General features: G+C 43.7%; 1 protein-coding gene across 1 annotated transcript in view; it reads right to left on the bottom strand.

Moving 5' to 3' along the window:
• Positions 1–24258, bottom strand: part of LOC148018304 (3-dehydroquinate synthase) — a 76240-nt gene extending 51982 nt beyond the window's left edge. The window contains exon 1 of the mRNA XM_087661364.1: positions 23647–24258. Within this exon, the coding sequence (XP_087517490.1) occupies positions 23647–23984 (338 nt within the window). The 5' untranslated portion in view covers positions 23985–24258. The remainder of the gene's footprint in view (positions 1–23646) is intronic.
• Between the last annotated feature and the right edge of the window lie 263 nt (positions 24259–24521).

Consider the following 24521-nt stretch of genomic DNA (forward strand, 5'->3'; position numbering starts at 1 on the left):
GAGAATACTTTGGGAAGCACATGACCCCCCCTTTTCAGGCCATCCCAGATATGTCAAGACCCTCAACATGGTCAAAAAGAGCTACCATTGGGAAAGGCTTAAAGGAGACGTGCTCAAATATGTCACAGAATGTTTATCTTACCAACGCATTAAGGCAGAACATGTCAAGATGCCTAGAAAGCTGCAACCTCTTAACATCCCCCAAATGAAGTGGAAATTTATCAGCATGGACTTTGTTGTTGGGTTACCCTCAGTGCAAGGAGACTACAACTCAATTATGGTTATAGTAGACATGCTCACCAAGGTTGCACACCTCATTCCAATCAAGCAAACTACAAAGCTTCAAATAATGTTAGACTGTTCATCAAGAAGATATTCAGACTCCATGGGTTGCTTAGAAGGATCGTTAGTGACCAAAACTGTAAATGCCCCGAACAACGTAGTATGCTTAACAATTATGATATTCACTTGTTTTCGAGATTTAATATAAAAGAGAATGAACACTTAAAGCTGAAAATGAAAATTACTCACAAAATTACAATCATGAAAATGTAAAAGTAATGGAGATAAGATTAAGGGTTGAAGATGGGTAAAATCCCCCCCCCCTCTTGAAGGAATGTATTTCTGCTCAACCTAAGTCCCTTAGGGAAGAGCTCAGTTACAATCAACCTGAGAGTGAGGAGAAGTAATTCTCACTCTCACAAGATCATGCAAAGATGTACAAACACACATGCAATATCTATTATGCAATGATAAGAACTGATTTCTTTACAGTATGAGAGAAGAAAGAGGGGAAATCAGCCTTTCTTCATCGTTGATCAGTAGTACATGGATAGGGCTTGCTTCTTGTTGCTAAAATGGAAGAAAGAGCTCGAGAAGGAGGTGCTGTAATGAATTTACAGGCTTGCTGTCCTGTAAAACAGCAGTGATAGAAGAGGGAATATGGAGGAATTTGATAATGGAGAAGTAGGGGATGATGATGGGGATGGATGGGGCCAGTTCCTGGCTATCTGTGGGTGCTGTACATCAGTTTACAGCAAAGAAAAATGATGCTGAATGAAGAAAAACGAGCTCTCATTTACAGGAGAGGGAAGAGCTAGTACAAAAGGGGAAAGTGGAGTAGCACAAGACAAGTGTCCAACCACATGTCATGAGATGTGACAAGTGGTGGGACACTTGGAAACTTGTGTGACAAGTGTCTTGACACTTGTCTCTTCTCTATGGCCTTCCTTTTTGGGCTGAATACTGTCAAGAATAGAAATAACCAAATTTAGTAAGCATAGTCAGAGTACAGAATTTACTATTTTTAGAATGTCATCCCTACTTTTTAGGACTAGCATTTTTAGGCTAATTCGAGGCTCCTAAAATTTAGGAACCTCCTAAAATTTAGAGACCCCCCCCCAATATGGATGTCATATGAAAGCTTTTTCCGTGTACATCCCAAAAACGGTATCAGAATCTTCATGTGACTTTCCTATGCAAAGAAATCTGCATTTCAAGCTTTCAGCCCACACATGCACATTGTACAAGCATTTCATGATCATGCAATCTTGTTGATTGTAATTGTCTGTTCTAGCAGATCTAGCCCACACTTCAAGGCATCAATCCTTTCTGTGTGCGAGTCTAACCCTGATATGCGTGAGTTCTAGTCACAGGCGCCCAATTGGCCATATAGGTGGAAGTGTGAACTATCTTTTCTCTAACCCACCGCGTGGGTCCACCATAACCTATGACCACTCATCAATGGCCAGCTCCAATGCACTTTTCTTTATATCTAATTAGTGCAAAGGAAACAAATTTAATAAATCATTATATAGACAAATTAATGAAAAAGGATACAAATTCTGTTTCTATAGAGTTGTGACAGTCCTCTAGCTTTTAATCAGCTGTCCTCAGCTGAAAAGCTTCTTGATATGGCTGAAGAATGTCTGGGTAATCCTTCATGAATTTTTCATCTACCCACTGTGCATCTGTTGTGGGTAGATTCTTGAATTTTAGTAAGAATTTTCGTGTCACAAGGCCACTTCTCGTGGTTCAATCCTTGTGAAACAAAATCTATTCAGGTTCCAAGAGTTGCTCTGTTTCTTCAACTTCTGGGGGATCTTTAGTAATGGGTTCCTTTGGTTTTGGTCCTATGTAAGGTTTTAGCAAACTTACATGAAAAGCATTGTGTATTTTCCAATGAGCAGGAAGCTCAAGTCGATAAGAAACTTCATTTATTTTCTCAATCACTTTGAAGGGTCCAAAGTATCTACTGGAGAGCTTTGGAAAAGATGAATATTGACCGGAACCTTGTTTGAGCCTGCTTTTATCAAACTTTAGCAAGACATATTGACCTTTTTCAAAAGTCAAAGGTCTTCTTCGTTTATCTGCTTGCTTCTTTTGTCGCTCTTGGGCAACTTTGATAGTGGCTCGAACTTGATCCATTGCTGTTTTTAAATCTGAAGCAAACTCATCAGCAGCAAAAATCTTATCTTTAGTGCGAATAATTGGAGGAGGAATCACTTTACCCTGTACTATTTCATTTGGAGCTTTCCCTGTGGATGAGTGCACTATATTGTTGTAAGCAAACTCCAATAATGGAAGATATTTCTCCCATTGTGACTTATGTTCACTAACATAAGCTTTCAACATATCCAAAAGAGAGAGATTCATCACCTCCGTTTGGCCGTCAGTGGAGAACTTTAAAGTTGTTCCCAAATTCTCAAATAAAGCACGCCAAAAGTTACTTGTGAATTTGGAGTCTCTATCTGAAATGATCTCAGAAGGCATACCATGTAATCTGAAGATATGTTGAATGAAAAGTCTTGTAACTTGTGCGGATTTCAATGTTTTATGACATGGAATAAAATGTGATTGCTTGTTGAATCGATCAATTATGACCCAAATCATATCATGACCTTGAGGTGTTCTTGGAATACCTGAGATGAAATCCATTGTGATAGATTCCCATGGATCTTTGGGCATTGGAAGAGGTTGCAACAATCCTGGAGTCTTCTGCCTATCATACTTGGATTTTTGGCATACTAGACAAGCCTCAATGAAGTTATGTGTATCTCTTCGTAATGTTGGCCAATAAAAGTAGCGCTCAATTGCACTTAGAGTGGCTGCCCTCCCTCTATGCACTGCATATGGGGGTTCATGACTTTCTTTAAGCACCTTTTGTCGAACAGGAAGAGTAACACAAAGGCGATTGTTCATGAGAAGGTAACCGTCTTTGATGGAATAATCTGGATGAGAACCTCCTTGCTGTAAATTTGACCAAATTGCTGCAAAATCAGTATCTTCATCATAAGTATTCTTCATCGTTTGAAAATCTTCATGATGAGCCACTGTAATAGTTGCAATGCGAGGCACTCTAAAAAGTGCATCAGCAACTACATTTTGTTTCCCTGGAGTGTACATAATTTGAAAATGAAACATAGACAAGAAATTTTTCCATCTTGCATGTTTCTCCTGCAAATGCTTTTGAGTCTTGAAATACTTCAAGCTCTGATGATCAGTTTTAATAAGGAATTCATTGCCTAAAAGATAAAGTTTCCATATCTTCAAAGCATGAACCACTGCTAAGAGCTCCTTTTCATATATGTCATACATTTTCTCCACATCATTTAGACGGCGGCTTTCAAAGGCTACGGCATGGCCTTCTTAATTTAGCATTGCACCAATACAATCACCGCAAGCATCTGCTTCCACCACAAATGGTTTTACCAAATCTGGAATGATAAGAACAGGTCCAGAAGTAAGAGCTATTTTCAGCCTTGTGAAGACTGCCTTCTCTTTTTCCTTCCATTGGAAAGAGGTCTTCTTTTTTGTAAGGTCATGAAGTGGAGAAGCCATATGTGCAAAATGCTTGATGAAGCGGCGCTAATAAGAGCATAAGCCAAGAAACGATCGCACCTCATGTACATCATGAAGATGAGGCCATTCTTGGATTATCCTGATCTTTTCAGGATCCATCTGAATCCCTTCAGAAGAGATGACATGCCCAAGGTAATTTATTTTATGCATGAAAAATTCACTCTTTTTACCATTTACCAAGAGTTGATTTTGTTGAAGTAATTGTAGAACAATCTCCAAGTGCTAATGATGCTCCTCTTCATTCTTGCTAAAGACAAGAATATCATCAAAGAAAGTACCGACATATTGTCGACGCTCTCTAAAGATGCGCTCCATCATTCGATTAAAGGTGGCTGGTGCATTGGTTAATCCGAAAGGAACCACCAAGAATTCATAAAGACCGTATGAAGTGCAGAAAGCAGTTTTGTGTACATCTTGTGGTATTACCCTAATTTGATGATAACCACTCTTTCAATCAATGCGGCTGAAAACCTTTGAGCCTCCTAGACGATCCAAAATGTCGTCAATTCTGAGAATAGGAAACTGATTCTTCACAGTGATTTTGTTGAGGGCTCGATAATCAATGCACATCCTAAATGTGCCATTTTTCTTTTGAACAAGAAGAACCGGTGAACAAAATGGTGAGCTACTTGACCTAATTAGCCCACGGTTGAGTAGGTCTTCGACTTGCTTTCTGATTTCTTCTTGTTGAGGACGGCTCACACGGTATGGTGCTATATTAGGAGGAGAACTGCCCGGAATAATATCAATATGATGGTCTTCTGGCCTTTCTAGGGGAAGCTGATAAGGAAGATCTTCCAAAAAACAATCTTTATACTTTTTCAAGAGCTGAAGTCGCTCTTGGTTTTCAGCATTCATATTATCTTTTACATCAATGACATAAAGCAAACAACATTGAACACAATCCTTAATTGCTCTAGAGACTTGCATATGGCTTACCATAGGTATGGTGTCTCCAGAAACTCCAGCTTAGATCTCGTACTTCTTGCCTTTGTTGGTGAGTTCTACCTTCTTTTTCTGAGAGAAGATGGTTGAATCTACTCTATGATTCCAGGGCATGCCAAGAATCACATCGCAACCATCAAGGTCTCCGATACAGAAGGTATATTCGTCACTGTAGCCTTGAATTTGAAACTTGAGCTTGCCAATGTAGGGTGTCACAGTCTTCACTGTGTCACCTTCATCGGCATTTAAAGCTTGGAGAACTTCTGCCGGAGTGTCCATCTCTTCATTCTTTAATCCAAGCTCTTTAGCTAATTGCAAGGAAATGACATTTTCATTCGCCCCAAGATCTATCAAGAATAGTGCTTGCTTACCTTGCAACTGTCCCCAAGCTTTTAATAATTTGCGCATCTCTGGAGTGTGAGTTGTGTTTGCAACTACATCAAGGATAGCATTGATTTTCACTGGCGACTTAGGCTTGTTGTCAGAAACCTTGCTTTGCCCTTTGTTTGGACATTGCTTCGCTATGTGGCCTGTTTGTCCACATTTAAAGCACTTCCCTTCTTTCATGAAGCGCTGCTTTTCTTCTTCGGAAAGTTGCTTTGCTTGTGGGTATAGATTGGAGCGAAATTGAGGAGCATTGGGAGGTGCATAGGGCTTCATCTTCTTTTGATTTGATGGCTGCTTTTGCCGTTGTTTTTGTCCTTCATTTGGGGCTGAATACTCCTCATCATCAGCTACTCTCTTCTTATCATTCTTTTGGAATGATTTGTTGCCATTGTGCTCCATTTCCCATGTCTTAGCATGGTCAATGAGTTCCCTAAGACTAGAACAATGATAATGATTAAGAGCAGTACGAAGTTTAAAATGCAAACCTCCTTGAAACTTCCTAAGCTTTTCCGAACTGCTGATCTTCTTGAAATGTTGGACCTTCAAAAGTAGCTCCCAAAATCTCTTGGTATAGTCACCAAGTGACTCATTTTTCCTTTGCCAAAGCCGATCCCATTCCATTTTTACATCTCTTTTGAAATGAACAGGAAGAAATTGGCTTTGTATCATGCGAACGAAGGACCGCCATGATTTTGGGGCAGCATGATCATATTCCAACCCCGTCCACCAAGTATGGGCTAAGTCGGTCAAATGTAAAGCTGCAAACTTAATCTTTTCTTTTTCTTTATACTTGTCACGGACATACAAAATTTAAAATTGACGAATAAACTTCAGAAGAAGATAAGGATTTCGGGAACCATCATACATACTAAACTTGATCTTCTTTTCAAGTTGAGATAGTGACTTAGTCTTCTTCTTTTTCTTATGCCTTCGTCCATGCCCGGATCTTGAGGTTGAAGATGATGATGTGCTTGATGGGGATGAAGATGGAGACGAGGGTGAAGAATGTCGACGCCTTTGACGATGATAAGGTCTTCCACGAGAAGGGTGTGACTCTTCGTCACTAGAAGAGGGTCCATCAGAGTAGGCGCCAGATGACTTTGAAGAAGAGGATGAGCTTCGACGCGATCTCTTTCTTTGTCTTGAAGTAGAATGGGACTGCCTCTTAGAAGTAGTTGGACTTCTTGATCGGCTCCTTTCATTGGTATGGCTTTGTCAGAAGTGGAGCAGCGGTGGAAGCATAAACATGTGCTGAAATAAACTGCTGAAACACAAGACAAAAAGAGAAAAGAAAAGAACACGATACAGATGAGAACTCAGATGTATGCACGGGAAATGGAATCCATATATCTGAACACGAGACAGTCGCATACAACAGTGAGTCATTGGCTGCGTGGGCACTGGCACTGGCTCCTCTCTCCACAGAGTCTGCAGATGGTGAAGATGAAGTGACTGACTGAGGAGGAGCCACTGAGTATAAATAGGCTGAAAAAGTGAGGAGCAATAATGCTGGTCGGACAGCATTAAAGCTGGCCGACTGGTGCATAAAATGCCCCAATGGCATAAAATGCCACACCAGAAAAAATACCTAAAATACCTAATAAAAATGCCCAGCCCAAATCAAGCTCAAACTCACACATGAGCTGACAAATACTCTGCTAACACCCTCTCTCAGATCATGAGTGATCTGATACAATACAATAGTACAATGAAAAGGGATCAGAAACTATATAACATAGAACCACCAAGTAGAACCATGGATACCCAAGCAGTGGGTGATCAAGCCACCACCAAGGTGCCTCGGAGAGAACCTGATGTCGATGTCCATCGTACCAAACACCTGAAAATAGAGAAGATCGTAGCATGTCTCTGTGTCCATCACCAATGTCTTGCAGTAGCATACAAGACCAGCCTGTCAAAAATGCCGCTGAACATATGTGACCATGGATTCCCCGCCTTGGCCAGACCACCAAAGTGTCCCCTCATGTGAGCTCCAGATGAAAGCCTCCTGCTCTCTGTCAGATAACCAGCTCAGCATGAACCTGGATGTCAATCCCAGCTCCAAGATTTGATTCCGCCAGATTGAAGTCGATGCGTCAGGGACGTCCCTCTCTGGAACCTGTGCACCTGTATAAAAATATAGATGAGGCGCGGCTGCCCCATCTGAACACCCGCTCACACTCCCTCTCTGGCACAAGAGAGTCGTGAGGGATGACCTCATCACCACCACTAGAAAGCAGCCGAGGAAGGGGCCACCAAGCCCTTCCCGCGATCCGAAGAAGAGGATCCCTTCCGCGCCTTAGACTTCACCTTGGTCGGAGGATCGGAGTCGGAGTCTGATGAAGGAGAGGACTCATCGGTAGAGTCAGCATCCCGCTTCGTCTTCTGCTCCTTCTTCCTGGAAGCCGCTAACTTCTTGCAGTCCTTCCGCAAATGTCCCTTCTTGCCACAGTGGTAACACTGGGCCTTCGACTTCTTCTTCCCGTCACCCCTCTCTGAAGCTACATAAACCTCACCTCCATAATGTGCCGGAAGCCGCCCCTGTAATCTCAAGGATGCCTCATGCTCAAGAAGCATCGAGGTCATATGTGTAAAACTGACAGGAGTCGATGATGTCTGCGCCCGCAAAGCATTGGCCACTCCATCAAACTCCGGGGGGAGCTTGTAGAGAACCGTCCCGACAAGATGCACCTCGGGAAGAGTAGATTGCATGTGCCGAAGCTGGTCCTGTACCTGCGTAACACGAAGAAGAAAAGACTGAATAGTATCTTTCGGCTCAAACTTCATCTGCTGGAGCTGGCCATAAAGTGTGACGGCCCGCATGGTGGAAGGTGCCTCGTACATCTGCTGCAACTTCTGCCATACTTCAGGAGATGTCCTACAGGAGGTAACCGCCGATAAGACCGCTTTAGAAATACACCGAAGCAACGCCGAGTAAGCACGGGCATCGTCCGAGTCCCATGTGAGCACCGCTTTCTCATGGTTGTCCTCATCAAAGTCTTCAGGAAGAGGAAAAGGACGGAGAGGTCGAGCAAGAGCTCCACAGACGATGTACCATAGCCGCTTCTGCACAAACCAAGCTTTCATGACAGCACTCCATGTGAGATAATCAGGTCCATGTAACTTATCATCAGTGGAAGTGCACGGAGGAGCCAGATGGAGAGGATAAGAAGAGAAGTAGAGAAGAGATGGAATTGAGAGAGGAAACACAGCCAAAACACAAGCACAGACTACAAAAAATGAGAGTTCACATGCAATAGAACCCAAAATCTGATCAAGAGAAGACAAAATCTGCTGCAGAAAGTCAAAAAATCAGTCAAAAACTGCCAAAAACAGAGAAAACGGCCTGAAGTAACAGTCACCCAGCCACGAGAGATGCTGAATCAGCAAAATGCAGGCTATAAACTGGAGAAAAACAGGTAGAAAACTGTCACCAGCAGCTGTGGATGAAAAACGCAGGCAGCAGAGGGTGCGTAGGCAGCAGAGGGTGCAGAGGCAGCAGGCGATGGCAAAACTGCAAAAAACGCAGGCTGAAAACAGCCCCAAAACAGGTCGCCTGGCTGCGACAGCAGTCGTCTGATCACAGCAGGGGTACAAAACAGTCCTGAAATCAGCAAGAAAACACAGCAGAAACACAAATCCTGAAAACTGATACCATGTCAGAAGTGGAGCAGCGGTGGAAGCATAAACATGTGCTGAAATAAACTGCTGAAACACAAGACAAAAAGAGAAAAGAAAAGAACACGATACAGATGAGAACTCAGATGTATGCACGGGAAATGGAATCCGTATATCTGAACACGAGACAATCGCATACAACAGTGAGTCACTGGCTGCGTGGGCACTGGCACTGGCTCCTCTCTCCACAGAGTCTGCAGATGGTGAAGATGAAGTGATTGACTGAGGAGGAGCCACTGAGTATAAATAGGCTGAAAAAGTAGGGAGCAATAATGCTGGTCGGACAGCATTAAAGCTGGCCGACTGGTGCATAAAATGCCCCAATGGCATAAAATGCCACAGCAGAAAAAATACCTAAAATACCTAATAAAAATGCTCAGCCTAGATCAAGCTCAGACTCACACATGAGCTGACAAATACTCTGCTAACAGGCTTTGTCTCCTTGAAGCAGATGGGCTTCTTTCCTTGAATTCTTTGGGATTCTCAACTTTTTCTAGTTTGAGAAGATGCTCACGAATTTGCTGATTCTCCTCTCTAAGACTTTGAATGGCTTGCAGGATAGCACTCGACTTGATCCATTGAGACTCTAAGAAAAATATGCTCACGCACTCAATGCAAAGGCTGAAAACAAACAAACTTATGATTGTAAGCACTACCAGTGTTATGGTGAGGACCGAGCCAAAGCTCCGATACCACTGTAAACGCCCCAAACGATGTAGTATGCTTAACAATTATGATATTCGCTTGTTTTCGAGATTTAATATAAAAGAGAATGAACACTTAAAGCTGAAAATGAAAATTACTCACAAAATTACAACCATGAAAATGTAAAAGTAATGGAGACAAGATTAAGGGTTGAAAATGGGCAACCCCCCCCCCCCCCACCCCCCCGAAGGAATGTATTTTTGCTCAACCCAAGTCCCTTAGGGAAGAGCTCAGTTACAATCAACCTGAGAGTGAGGAGAAGTAATTCTCACTCTCACAAGATCATGCAAAGATGTACAAACACACATGCAATATCTATTATGCAATGATAAGAACTGATTTCTTTACAGTATGAGAGAAGAAAGAGGGGAAATCAGCATTTCTTCATCGTTGATCAGCAGTACATGGATAGGGCTTGCTTCTTGTTGCTAAAATGGAAGAAAGAGCTCGAGAAGGAGGTGCTGTAATGAATTTACAGGCTTGTTGTCCTATAAAACAGCAGTGATAGAAGAGGGAATATGGAGGAATTTGATAATGGAGAAGTGGGGGATGATGATGGGGATGGATGGGGCCAGTTTCTGGCTGTCTGTGGGTGCTGTACATCAGTTTACAGCAAAGAAAAATGATGCTGAATGAAGAAAAACGAGCTCTCATTTATAGGAGAGGGAAGAGCTAGTACAAAAGGGGAAAGTGGAGTAGCACAAGACAAGTGTCCAGCCACATGTCATGAGATGTGACAAGTAGTGGGACACTTGAAAACTTGTGTGACAAGTGTCTTGACACTTGTCTCTTCTCTATGGCCTTCCTTTTTGGGCTGAATACTGTCAAGAATAGAAACAACCAAATTTAGTAAGCACAGTCAAGGTACAGAATTTACTATTTTTAGAATGTCATCTCTATTTTTAGGACTAGCATTTTTAGGCTAATTTGAGGCTCCTAAAATTTAGGGACCTCCTAAAATTTAGGGACCCCCCAAATATGGGTGTCATATGAAAGCTTTTTCCGTGTACATCGCAAAAATGGTATCAGAATCTTCATGTGACTTTCCTATGCAAAGAAATCTGCATTTCAAGCTTTCACCCCACACATGCACATTGTACAAGCATTTCATGATCATGCCATCTTGTTGATTGTAACTATCTGTTTTGGCGAACCTAGCCCACACTTCAAGGCATCAATCCGTTCTGTGTACGAGTCTAACCCTGATATGAGTGAGTTCTGGTCACAGGCGCCCAATCGGCCATATAGGTGGAAGTGTGAACTATCTTTTCTCTAACCCACCATGTGGGTCCACCATAACCTGTGACCACTCATCAGTGGCCAGCTCCAATGCACTTTTCTTTATATCTAATTAGTGCAAAGGAAACAAATTTAATAAATCATTATATAGACAAATTAATGAAAAAGGATACAAATTCTGTTTCTATAGAGTTGTGACAGAGACTCCCTCTTCGCATCTCACTTCTGGAGAGGGATATTCGAGGCCATTGGAACTCAACTCTGTTTCAGTACAACCTATCACCCTCAAACTCATGGCCAAACAGAGAGGGTCAACCAAGTCATTGAAGATATCCTTAGAGCTTATTGTTGTCGTGAACCCAGGAAATGGATCAAATATCTACCATTGGTAGAGTTTGTCTATAATGCTTCTTACCAACAAAGCATTCAAATGACACCTTTTCAAGCATTGTATGGGCATGATTGTTGTACTCCATTGAGCTTTTCAGATCCTACTTTAAGGGTAGAAGCTTCTAAGGAAATGCTCAAGGAAATGGACGAGCAGGTTAAGGCCATCAAGCAAGACATTAGAGCCGCCAAGGATAGGCAGAAAGCCTATGCGGATCTAAATAGACAAGAGCAACTCTTCAATGAGGGAGACATGGTTTTTATTTGTGTACAGCCCAGAACTTCCTTATCATTGGGAGAATTTAAAAAACTGAGTCCAGGGTATTGCAGACCCAACAAGATCCTCAAATGCCTAGGGCCCAATGCCTACAAACTCCAACTCCCGGAGAATGTAAAGGATCACAATGTATTCCATGTTAGCCTAATAAAGAAATATATATCCAATCCTAGCCATGTACTCAATGATCAACAAGTTGTAATACCAAGCCAAGGGGTCCTTGAGCTCTGGCCAGATAGAATCCTAGACACTTCAAAAAAGAGATTGAGTAGAATCCTCAAGAAGTACCTCATCCAGTGGAAGGACTTTCCAAAAGAAGATGCCACATGGATTGACAAGAGTACTCTCAACCAACAATATCCCCAATTCCTTTCGAGACGAGGATATCTCGATTAACCAGGTGCATTCCTTAAATCCTAAAATGGTAGGAATCTTTAAAATAGGAATGCTTGAGTAGACCCTTGCATGAGAAGCTCCACTCCATTCCCACAAGGATCGACCTATAACAAGGTTCCTAAAGAACTTCTAAGGTCACCTAATAGTTTTCTAGCATCAACTATGGGCAATTGCTTACGCAAGTCAACACGAACCGAAGCAAACCCGTGTTGCACTTGATGTAAAGAGAGAGGAACGAGTGGAAGCTAGCATGTCAAACCCTCGCCCATGAGTGAAAGCCTCAGCCCGGCCCCCTAAAACGACGCAAGGTCATAATGTATATATAATGAAAGAAGCTGAGAGGAGAGAGAAGGAGAGCTGAGGAGAGAGAAAGAGAGCAAGAAGAAGAAGGAAGAAGACTAGAAGAGGAGAGAGAAAGAGAGAAAAGAGGAGAGAAGAGAGAAGAAAGCCATGAAAGCTAGAGATGAAGGTGAAGAGTGTGATCTTGATAATAACTAGTTGCCCTAATCTGGGGCTCTTACACCTTAAATATCCCGGTCAGTGTGACGGGGTGTCTAAACCCTAGTCGGTGTGTATCCCGCTTGTTACAATCCATCCCCACTCGAAAGGTTTTTGCCCTCAAAAACAAGGAGAAATAGAGGGGAGTTATGGGTGGGCTAAGGGAGGACTGCAGAGTACTACTCAAAGCCCTTTGACAATGAAGAATAGGTGTGGAGAGACTAGGGACAGCATGCAGTCCTGAACCGGTCTGCTGAAGTAAACTGGTCATCACTTTTGATAGGCTGCTCCGAATAGGGCGTACTATATGTCAAAACGGAGCGTATGACAAGTACTTTCAGCCTATGTAGAATGCACATGAATGTGATTTGAGTAAGTACAAAACTGTTCTAAAACAGTGTGCAGTCTGCGGGCGGGAAGTCGGCAATTTGGGGCATGACCGTCTAGTCTTCCAGCCATTGGGGTTCACGGAGGTAGGGAAATTCATCGAGGATGGTTGCTGGGCACCAAGAGGCTTCTTCCAAGGGTAGGCCCTGCCATTTGATGAGGTATTCTTTGATGGATCGAGATCGTAAGTGCTTATCTCCCTGCCCAATGATTGCTTCAGAAACATATTGAGTGATGCCCTCTTCATCTATGGGGGAAAGTTCTTCCACATAGTCCACTGAGGAGCCTATAAAGGGTTTCAGCCTATAAAGGGTTTCAGCTAACTGACATGAAACACATTGTGGATTTTGGTGGTAGGGGGGAGTTCTAAGCGGTAGGCCAAGTCACCAACTCTCTTCAGGATGCAGTATGGGCCATAGAAGCGATGGGCTAGCTTGTTACTGCTGCCCTCTTTGAGAGTGGAGTAGCGGGACTTAGGCACTTTCAAAAGGACCAATTCCCCCTCTTGGAATTCCAAATGCCTGCGTTTTTCATCAGCATAGAGTTTCATGTGTGTTTGGGCCTTCTGAAGATTCATTTTACATTGCTGAAGTAAAGCTTGCATGCGATCCAATTCAGCTTGACTCTGAGGATTGATCTTATCAGTAAACAAGACAGTAGGAAGGGAAACCTTATACCCATATAAAGCCTCAAAAGGGGAAACTCCAATGCTAGAGTATGTGGAGTTATTATATACAAACTCAGCCAAGTGAAGCCACGTATCCCAACTGTGTTGTACATCATGGCAAAAGTGTCTCAAATATGTCTCAAGCCATTTGTTCACTCTCTCAGTTTGGCCATCAATCTAAGGGTGGTATGCAGTGGATGGAGACAGCTTGGTCCCCATGGAGGTGAAAACTGTCTGCCAGAAGTTGCTCATAAACTTTGCATCCCGATCATATACTATGACTTGTGGTAAGCCATGCAACTTGAAGACATTTTCCATAAACTGAGTGGCCGCCTGAGAGGCAGTGTATTGGACCTTAGTGGGGATAAAGTGGGCAGCTTTGGTGAGGCGATCAACTACCACATAGATATTGTTCCACCCTTTCTTAGTCACGGGAAGGCCAGTGATAAAGTCCATTGTGATGTACGTCCATTTCCCTTCAGGGATAGGGAGAGGCTGCAAAAGGCCAGCGGGCCTGAGTGTACTATCCTTGTTCTGTTGGCATGGAACACATTTGGTCACAAAGTCCTTGACGTCCCTCCACAAGCCTTTCCAATGAAAGCTCTTGGCAATCCTGTCATATGTTTTGAAAATACCCAATTGACCGGCAGTGGGGCAAGAATGCATTTCTTCCATGATCTTCTGTGTGAAGAGGGAAGTGTGTGGGATGACAATCTTGCCATGCGACCAGATAAGGCCATGCTTGAGTTGATATTGGGAGTTTTCAGCCATGACCCCATGCTGTAATTTCTGAAATATGTGGCTGAAATGATCATCTAACAAATAAGCGTCTTGGAGCTCTTCGACCCAATCACTGTGCAATTCTGAGATAGATGACACTCTCCATGCCCACATTCGAGAGAGAGAATCAACCACAATATTATCCTTGCCCCGCGTGTGAGAAATGTCAAAGTCATAGTTCTGTAAGGTTGCCACCTATCGCCTTTGCTTAGGAGTCAAAGTAGATTGAGTCAAGAAGTATTGGAGGACTCAGTGATCGCTTTTCACTTGGAAGCAGCTGCCATACAAATAGTGGTGCCATTTCTTGATGGCATGGAGCATGGCCAACATCTCTTGGTCGTATACATTCATTTGCATCTCCGTCTCATCAAGCTTGCGGCTTTCAAATGCAATCACACCATGCTCTTGCAACAATACTGCACCAATACCCTGGCCACTAGCATCACAATGAATGGTAAAGAGCTTAGAGAAGTCAGGGCAAACAAGAATGGGGGCTGAAGTAAGCGCGTCCTTTAACTGTTTGAAGCTATGATCTGCAGTGGCATCCCAAAAGAATGACTCTTTTTTCAAGTGATCAGTCAAAGGTGCTGCAATGGTGGCATAGTACTTAATGAAGCGTCTGTAGAATGAAGAGAGATTAAGGAAGCCACGCAAGGAAGTGGTGGTGGAAGGAGTGGGCCAATCCTTAACACATTGCACCTTTTTGGGGTCAGCCTGTATACCATTTTTGCTCACAATGTGTCCCAAGTACTCCACAAATGTCTGCATGAATATACATTTGCTCTCCTTAGCAAAGAGTCGATGCTCTCTCAATATGTCAAACACCCTCCAAACGTGTGTCAAGTGCTCCCTAGATGACTTGCTGTAAATGAGGATATTATCAAAGAAGACAAGCACGAACTTGAACAGAAAGGGTTGCAGGATTTTGTTCATGAGGCTTTGAAAGGTGGGAGGGGCATTAGTCAACCCAAAAGGCATCACAAGAAAATGGTAAAGGCCACGATTAGTCCTGAAGGCCGTTTTGACCTCATCTCTTGCCCGCATACGAATCTGATGGTAGCCAGAGCGCAAGTCAATCTTAGTGAAAAAGCATGCCCCTTTTAACTCATCCCGCAAATCATCAATCCGTGGAATGGGGTAGCGGTTCTTCACTGTAATTTTGTTCAAATCTCTGTAGTCAACACACATGCGAAAGGAGCTATCTTTCTTTTTTACTAAGAGGATAGGGGATGCATAGGGGGAAGAACTCGATTCAATGAAACCCATCTCCAACAACTCCTTAATTTGCTTTGCAACCTCTTCACGCTCACACTTGGAGAGTCGATAGGGGGGTTTGTTCACTGGCTTGGAATGGGGCTCTAGGTCAAGTGGGTGGTCCACTTGTCTCTTTGGAGGGAGGGATGTAGGCATCTGAAACAAGTCATTGTATTCCTCAAGTAAGGCCTGCAAGGCAAAGTCATGTGAAACTGCGGAGGGCTGATCAAAAGTGTCCTTATTCAATTGCAAAACAAAGATCTGTGAGCATTTCTTAAACTCCTGTTTGAGTTGCTTTGCTATAATGAGCTAAAAATCAGCATGATCTAGAACTCCCTCTAGGTGGATAGGCTGTCCATGCATCATAAACTCCATGTAAAGCTGAGAGAAGTCCATAGCAATTTTCCCCAATTGTTTCAGCCAATCGCAACCCAAGACAACATCAATGGGGCCTATATCTAGGGCAATCAGATCAACCAGTGCCACATAATTTTCAGCCAAGCATAAGGGAACTGCAGGACATACATGTGTGCTGATTTCTTCTTCTCCGTTTGCTACTTGGACCTTCAAGGGGTGGTGTAATGCCATAAGAGTACATTTCAACCGATCAATGGCTGATTTATTGACAAAGCTGTGAGTGCTTCCACTATCCACAAGGATAAAAACAAGCTTCCCATTGATACTGCCTTGAATGCGAAGGGTACTGGGGCAGCGAGAACCCATCCAAGCATCCAAGGAGATCGAGCAAAGGGAAGTGGGAGGTGGGTGGAATGTTAAATCAAGTATCTGCGAGGGAGCACCGCCCAGGTCAAAGGGAAACCCATCCTCCAAATCATAGAACTGCTCATGATCAACATCCTCCGTGGGCTCAGTCTGATCAATGGCCAAGTCATCCTCTTCATTGTGCCAATCTTCCATGACATACATGCTGTGAACTTTGACCTTAGCTGTCTTGTACGGGCATTTGGAGGCATGATCAACAGCGTACTTATCTCCACATTTAAAGCATAGGCCCTTTTCTTTCCGTTCCTTCACAACATCTGGGGAGATGAACCGTTGACTATTGGATCCATGGGAAGGTGATGCAACGGACTGTTTATTTTCAGCATACCTATTTTCAGCAATAGAGCCCGATGCTGTCCCAAAAGTGCCCATTTTTCTTTCAGCATGGAAGGCGGGGTAAGTGGGTACTTTGGGGCTGTTATTAGGCATAGAAGAGCCTTGAAAACCACCTCCGTATGGGGCTGATCATGAAGGGATGCAAGGAGGTCCAATACCTTGCTGAAAATGCTCATTCTTACGGTACTTTCTTGCATATCTCTCAGCCAGTTCGATTGCATCAAACAGTGTAGTGGGTTTTTGGGCCATGACATCAGCCGATAGACTCGATTCCAACCCATAGATGTACTTGTGCAATTTAGCATCGTCACTGATGCTTTCCACATACATGGTCAAGTTCATGAACTGATTGGTGTAGTCACATACAATGAGGTTACGTTGGTCAAGAGTGTACCATCGTCTTGCCAACCGTTCTTTTTCCACAGGGGACACAAAAACTTGGACCATATGCATTTTGAAATCTTCCCAATCAATGGACTGATGATTCTTCCGATTGATATAGCGCCACCAAGTGTGGGCAAAACCTTCCAAATGGAGAGAAGCAAAAAGTATTTTCTGATCATCAGTGCGGGGGTAGATGTTGAAGTAGGACTCCAACTTGGACGTCCATTCTTCCAGGTCAGATGGTGAGGGGAATTGCCCATTGTACTTTGTGAGAATGACCTTGTCAGGCAGATCATAAGGGCCATGCTGCCCATGAAATCCTTGTTGTCCATGCATCCCGTGGTGGCCATACATGCCCTGTTGTCCATACATCCCTTGTGGTGCATTTAGCCCATGTTGTCCATTATAGCCATGCTGTCCATGAATGCCAGGCTGGCCATTTGTACCATATTGTCTTTGATGGGGCTGATTCATATGTGGTGCATGGGGGCTCCTAGGTAGAGCGGGCGAAATTCGACCCAAGGTGGGAGAAGGCCTCAAGTGAATGTTACCGGTATGGTGGATGGGGGAATTCAATAGGGGCTCATCATGCGTATGAGAGGGTTCCCCGATCTCATAAGTAGAATTGGGTCTTTGAGTTTGAGATAGCCATGTGCTCGATCGCTTCATCAAACTTGGACATCATCTAGCGGTAGTTGGTGACCATATCATTGTAGCATTCCATATGACAGAGCTCATTTTGGTAGAGGGTGTGATTAAGAAGGGCATACGGGTCCACTTTGGACATTTCCTCTTGTATGTCACCATGGTAATCTTGCACTAAGCTTGGTTCCTCATTCATGGAGGTCCGAGAGTCTCTAATCTCCCTCTGGAGTTCCTCTTGGGCCTTGCTTTTGCCTTTCTGGCTAGCCATCTGGGTGCAGTCCACAGCACCCGCTGTCAATAAAAAGGGCGTAACTCTTAGCATTGCGAGGTATCTAAGAGGGATCATTGGGGCAGGGAAGTGGGGCTTATGGAAGTACCTGCACCTGCAAACAAGTATTGGGCTCCGGATCACCGGAAGGTAGGCAAAGTTCCCCCCTGGCCGGGTTGTGCACCCCTTCAAGGTCTTAAGTGATAAGGGAGAGTCACCTCTCTTTTGTCTTACCACCTCGCCTGGCATCGGCCTTTTTCCTTTGCCGGAGTATACATGGCAAACATTTTTAATCAACAATCAGCATGAGATGCATTGGAAAGAAGACATTGGGCATTTTCATGAGATGCAAGGAATGATGAAGGTTGGGATAGGGGTTACCTTGGCAGTCCAATGACTCACTGGCTGCTACTTACCCAATTTACAATGGCTAATATTCATCCAAGATCATAAGACAAGGGTTAATGTCAGCCATTACAATGAAATTCGGAAAGAGGTATGATGCTCGTATGAAATCTTGAATCTCTCCAACAATGGATTAAGCTCAACAAGTGGCTACATTGAGAGATTAAGATCGGAATGGCATACCTCTTTAATGCTTTTGACGACCGTTGAAGCCCGAATCATCATGATGCCGCTTGCTCCATTGATCAATGTTCGGTTGTTGGTTGGGCATCCGTGGAAGAGTGCTTCAGCATTTGAGTGCTCTTGCTGATGAAGAAGGCTCCCAAGCTTATCCCCGAGCTTGAGCTTCAAGAATGGGAAGCTTCAAGTGAAGCTTTCATAGCTGCCCGCAAAGCTCCTATGCATGCTGAGCTCAATGGCTTCATCTAGGCAAGAGGAATCCTTCACGAGCTGAAGGGGTTGTGGGGTTGAGCTCTCCGGGTCAGAGAAAGCTTCAGTTAGGAGAATCCATGGCTGCCTCAAATTGTTTCAAACAGTCCCAGCTGCTGTCCACCATGGGAGTTGATTCCTGGGAGCAAAAGTGCCAAAGGGGAAAGGCCAAAGTACTGGAGCAGTGCCCTAGAGTGGCAGGGAGGGGAAGGTAGCAAGAGGAGGAGTGGCAGGAGGGCTGGGGAGGAGCAGGACAGCCAACGCAAAATGCGCCGAAAATTGCGGGGCTGTCCTGTAGGCCTCCTGGGCAGCAAATCCCCCCAGTCCACCCCTTAATCAGGAGCTTGGGAGGTCAGGGAAGAAGTCCCGAGGCTGGTTGATGTCGGGGAGCACCCTTAGGTCAGGTTTCTTGGGGTTTCTTTGGGCTGGCAGCCATGGCAGCTTGCAGAAGAAGAGAGAGAAAGAGGGCTGAGGCAAAAAGTAACTGAGGTTTTGCCCTCTTCCAACTCCTGAGACTCTAAACTTGGCCTGGAATCCTTAAAATTTGCATGAAAAGAAGTGACGACCTGCTATTTTAACAGTTTTACCTCCAGATATGTCTGAGTCTCCAGCCATAGCTCCTACTTGCTCCAAAAAGCTGAAGTTAACTGCAATCCTTCTTGCTGTACCTGTACATGTACCTGTAAGCTGAGTAACTAGGGTTTTGGGGATTTGAAAAGGGAGAAAGGGGAAAGAGAAAAAGGACCAAAGCTTGAAGCTCTGATACCACTTGTAATGAAAGAAGCTGAGAGGAGAGAGAAGGAGAGCTGAGGAGAGAGAAAGAGAGCAAGAAGAAGAAGGAATAAGACTAGAAGAGGAGAGAGAGAGAGAGAAAAGAGAAGAGAAGGGAGAAGGAAGCCATGGAAGCTGGAGATGAAGGTGAAGAGTGTGATCTTGATAATAACTGGTTGCCCTAATCTAGGGCTCTTACACCTTAAATACCTCGGTCAATGTGACGGGGTGTCTAAACCCTGGTCGGTGTGTATCCCGCTTGTTACAGTATAACAATTTCCTATGATAACCAACGTTTAACCCTTCCTAAATTCTATCGCTTCTAAGGAAAACCTCTTGGCTAACCAAGACCACCCTATCATAGGATGAATCCGTTGAGGATCCACCTTGCCACTTCCCTTTTGTAATAGGTTTGCTTAATTATATAATTACCTACCACATTTAGTTCGACACATAAAAATAAGTTCCTTAATTAACATATTAAGAATAAGGTTTGTTTGCGTAACTTTATCACAAACACAAAAACAATTAAAGGCAATCCTTTCCAAAAACAAGTCTTTTATTCCAAGGAAGGTAGTCTTGTCTTATTACATCAAATCAACAATTCATGTATAGAACTCTGCCCGAAAAAGAAAAACCACCAATCTGTTCTCAACTAGCATCGAGGCCTTCTAGAAGAACCATCCTATGCTCGCAAGGGTTTAGACTAATCTTAGACGACCTATGGGATTTATGACTAGAGTCCCCCTTGCAACCCTTGACATCTCCTAGCTAATATCTACTCCCTATAGCGACAGCCCTCACATCTAATGCCGGTCTTAGCATCTCATGAAACCAACCTTCCTCCTTGAAAAGGATAGTAATAACCTGATTTAACAATAATTACAAGTAAATAAATAACATAAACTGAAATCCATGCTTTACCACTTTCATCTTGGATAATGAACAGCTTGTTGGCCCCAAAACTAACGCCCCTTGTGCTATTTCTTCATTCATTTTTGCTTTACTTTTGTTTTGTTTAGCACTAAAGCATCTCATTGTGAAACTTTAGTTTACAAATGTTAATCTCTTTTGTAGGGTTTTACATTTTAGTTTAGGGCTAACACGCAAGTTTATATTGGTTCTCCTTGGGCTTGAGACATGGGATACTCGCTATTTCTTTACAGTTTCATCTTCCTTGGAGACTTGCTCTTCTACTAGCATAGAGGCTTTCCCTCCCAAGAGAATCTTCAAGCATCTCTCAATATCACAAGGATATGAAATTTTGAGATGCTGTAATATTACCGATAACATTTGATTAAGTTATTAATGAAATGTGCAAGGTTGTTTACCACATGATGCACATGTCAATTATTTCATGGTAACAGGCCAAGGATCCTAAGGACGCAGTGAGTATCAAAGGCAAAAGTTGTGATAAGATATGCCAACTAGGTTTTGGTGGTCAAAAAAGGTATCAATTTTGACCCTGGGACAGTTGTTTGGCCAATAAATGTCAGTGGTGACACTAGGGACTAGCATTAATTAATTAATTAATTCTAGTCCCCCAAGAGAAGTTGGGACCACTCCAAGCTGCAAATGGCCTAGCCAATTTAATTATGAATGGGCACATTTAATTTTATGCAAGGTCAGAAGGATTGAAATTAATTTTCAAGATTACTTGGCAAAAATGCCCATACAAATTGAAAAAACGTTTTTGGGGCTAGAGAGATGGATTCAATTCATTTAGCCTGCAAGAGAGAGGAAGGAGTTGTTGCTGGTCTGATCTACATCCATTGGAGGACCATCTGAGAAAGCCGGTAGCAGTCAGATTTCACGCTTTCTCGCATGAAAATCAGAAATTTCTCTCTTCTACCATTCTCTCACCTTCTCCAACTTGTGCTTGGTCATTCTTAGCATCTCTCAGCCATTTGGAGTAGATCTCAGTCAAATTTGGTGGACAACATGAGAATTTCTACTGTAAACCCTAAATTTCTGCGGAAATAAGGGTTTGACAACCACCCCGAGACCCGTGCCAGTAGGCAAAGGCATGGTACACTGAATTCAGCACCTGAAATTTGTGTAATTGTCAAGGAATTCAAATGCCAAACCATCCATTGTAAATTGGGACAGTGTTTTGCCAGTGGTGGTTCCATTTGTGCAAGTCCTATGTACAGCAAGGGACTTTTCGATCAGCAAAGGAGATAGTGGAATCTCAACTTGTACATTGTCCATTAGCAATCAAAGTTAAAGAAATACTGAAAGGTGGGGGGGGGGACAGTTTTAAGACCAACCACATGCCTATTGTCCAAGATTGTTAAGGTAATGTGTGAATTTCAATTTATGTTCACTTATTAATTGCTGTAATTAAGTACTTGATCAGATTTTACCACCCTATCCAAGGAGGGTTGGTTTCACTCAACACTACCACGACGGCTACTTCTACCTAGCTCTTCGGCTGGGATGCTTCATCTTTATCTTTCATCATGGTTATTCATACCACACGGCGATCAACCCCAAAGTTTCTTTTTCTCCTTTCGGCATCGACATCCATGGTTGAGAGGGGTTTCCTACCCTTCACTTGGTGCTACACGTTTGACGTTTAGGTTTGATATTGACCTCCCGTCCTTGTTGTACGTACCCTTTGCATTGCATGATCATCATCGCCTTTGTAAAAGCGCACTTGGGCAACATGAATAATTTTCCCAAGAGAAACAAATGTCCAAGTGACACCTTGCTACATACACATTCTCATTGGGTAGCATTTATCTATGCATCTCACTATGTAGGGCATCCCTAAGCAAATCCTGAGCTATCTCCATCAACAATTCTATTACCATCACACCTCCATACCTCTTCACCCCTTTCTTTTGTCACCAACACCCTAGATACCGTGGTTGGGATAATCTTCTATTTTGTGATGTTGGATTTGACCATCCCTTTATTGCCCCCCATAGACATAGTCACTCCCTTGTTTCTTTTTTCCCTTAAAGTTTTAGTCGTGTTCCTGCATTTTATATTTTCTCCACAAAAACCTTATCATATATTCACAGCACTCTTGTCTTCTTTCATGAAGACACCTTTGCAGCCTCACTAAAGGGCCACTTTACACATTCTACGCTATTTACAAGGGAGCCAATCCTCTAAGATCACGTCTAGAGAAGGAGCCACTCTAGCAGATTGGTGTGACTCAGATTGGGCTGAAGATGTCACTCCATGCTCCACTATAGGCTTTGTTTTCTCCCTTGGATAGAGAGTTGTCTCATGGGGCAGCAAGAAGCAGCCTACCATGGCCTTATCTTCGACAAAAGCTGAGTATCATGCCCTCTGCTCCACCGCACAGGAGGCAGTATGGCTCTGCTAGATGTTGGCAAAGATTAGCTTTCCACAAACAGGACCCACAGGGCCACATGTGGACAGCTAGAGTGTCTTGGCTCTAGCAAAGAACCCCATGTTTCATGCCCATACAAAACACAAAAAGGTTTATATAAGCCACCTATAGACACATGCAACGGTCTACTTAGACACATGCAACTAGAGGAGAAGGCGATACATGCATGGATGTGTGAGCGCACAGATAGTGTGCTAGAGTGTAGACCAAGGAATTTGAACACAGGCTTGTCATTTGAGCAGCCCAAATAGGCAGCTAGGAGGACAACCTTGTCTCTGTGAATGCTCTAGAAGACCAATAGAGCTAGGCCCAAAATTGACAATCGTAGTCATTTGATGAGATCGAGGGCAGGCGATGAGCAGCAGCATGATGTGATAGCATGTGCAATGGGCTGCAGTCATGACAGCAGGCAGCAGGTAATACAGGTAACATGTGGAACCACAAACATGGTGAAAAAAGGCAGCAACGAACCCAACCAAAGGCAATGTGGAACTCCAACCAGGCCAATGGGGTCCAACACATGGATGCCATGGCAAGTCGACTGCCATCAGAAAATCAGAAGAACTGAAATTTCCCAAGAATCACCATTCCACAAAGATGATCCTCTCAAGCAAGCATTCCATTCCACAAAGATGACATTTTAACCTAAGAATTCAGTTGAAATGTAAGATCCTGATCCAAGTAATGGCCTGACTCACTAGAAGCACAAATTTTGCCAAAGCCAAAAGTATCGTTTAAATGAAGAATTACTGAGAAGGTTGCTAAAAGTTCGATGAAGAGAGGGACAAAAAATGTACCTCTGTAGCAGCTCTGGCCTATCAAGCAAACCAGACCCAATGTAAATAGGGTAGCTACGATCACCAAGATCGACATCCACGACTGTCATGTCCTCTCGTGCCGTGCGCGGCGTTCCTTCCAGCACAGCGGAACTAGCATTGATTTGCACTCTCGGACATGCTCTGCGACTGGTCATACATGCTTCAAGAGCCATAGCTTTTCTTACCGAGTTGAAGAATCCCCTACTCTGGAACCCAACCTTGAAGAAGGATGGACAGTTCTGATGGGCCACAAGAGCCTTCTGATTGCCTGTGTCGACGAATGCAAGCGTGGATCTGACAGTTGAGACGTGCGCCATTGTCACTGTTGCTCCTTGGCAGAACTGAATCCGCAAGGAGCCAGACGAGATACACAGGGACACAATCAGATTGGGAAGAGGGAGACCGCTAGAAGGGTAGCGGGAATGGTTGCGCTAGCATAAGGATGCTGGGAATGGCCTGAGAGAAAGAAGCGAGCTCGTGTTTCAGTTTTAGTAGGTAGAAAGGTCTTTTCTTCGAGGGCCTTGGGTGGGGTGGGGTGGGGTGGGGTGGGGTGAGAGAGAGAGAGAGAGAGAGAGGTTCAAAGGTTTGCCGGAGAGAAGAGAGCGCTCATAACTCGTGTGCTGGGCAGAACTTGGACTAGTCCAAGCTGCGAGAACAGAGGTGACGTCGCAGACCCGTCACATGCTCCACATTTCGTTTGCACTCGTTTTCCCTGCCATTATTATTAACCATGTGAAAACCACAATGGCCTCCCTTTGGAACCCGAAGTTACATCTTGCCTCTCGAGTGATGGTGCTGTCATACCAGTTAGAACACCCCCAAATATGGACTCTCAAACACTCTATTGCCAGAGG

The sequence above is a fragment of the Lygodium microphyllum genome, chromosome 21, assembly GCF_053477565.2.
Source record: "Lygodium microphyllum isolate KBCC chromosome 21, Lygodium_microphyllum_v1.1.10, whole genome shotgun sequence".
Classification (NCBI taxonomy): Eukaryota; Viridiplantae; Streptophyta; class Polypodiopsida; order Schizaeales; family Lygodiaceae; genus Lygodium; species Lygodium microphyllum.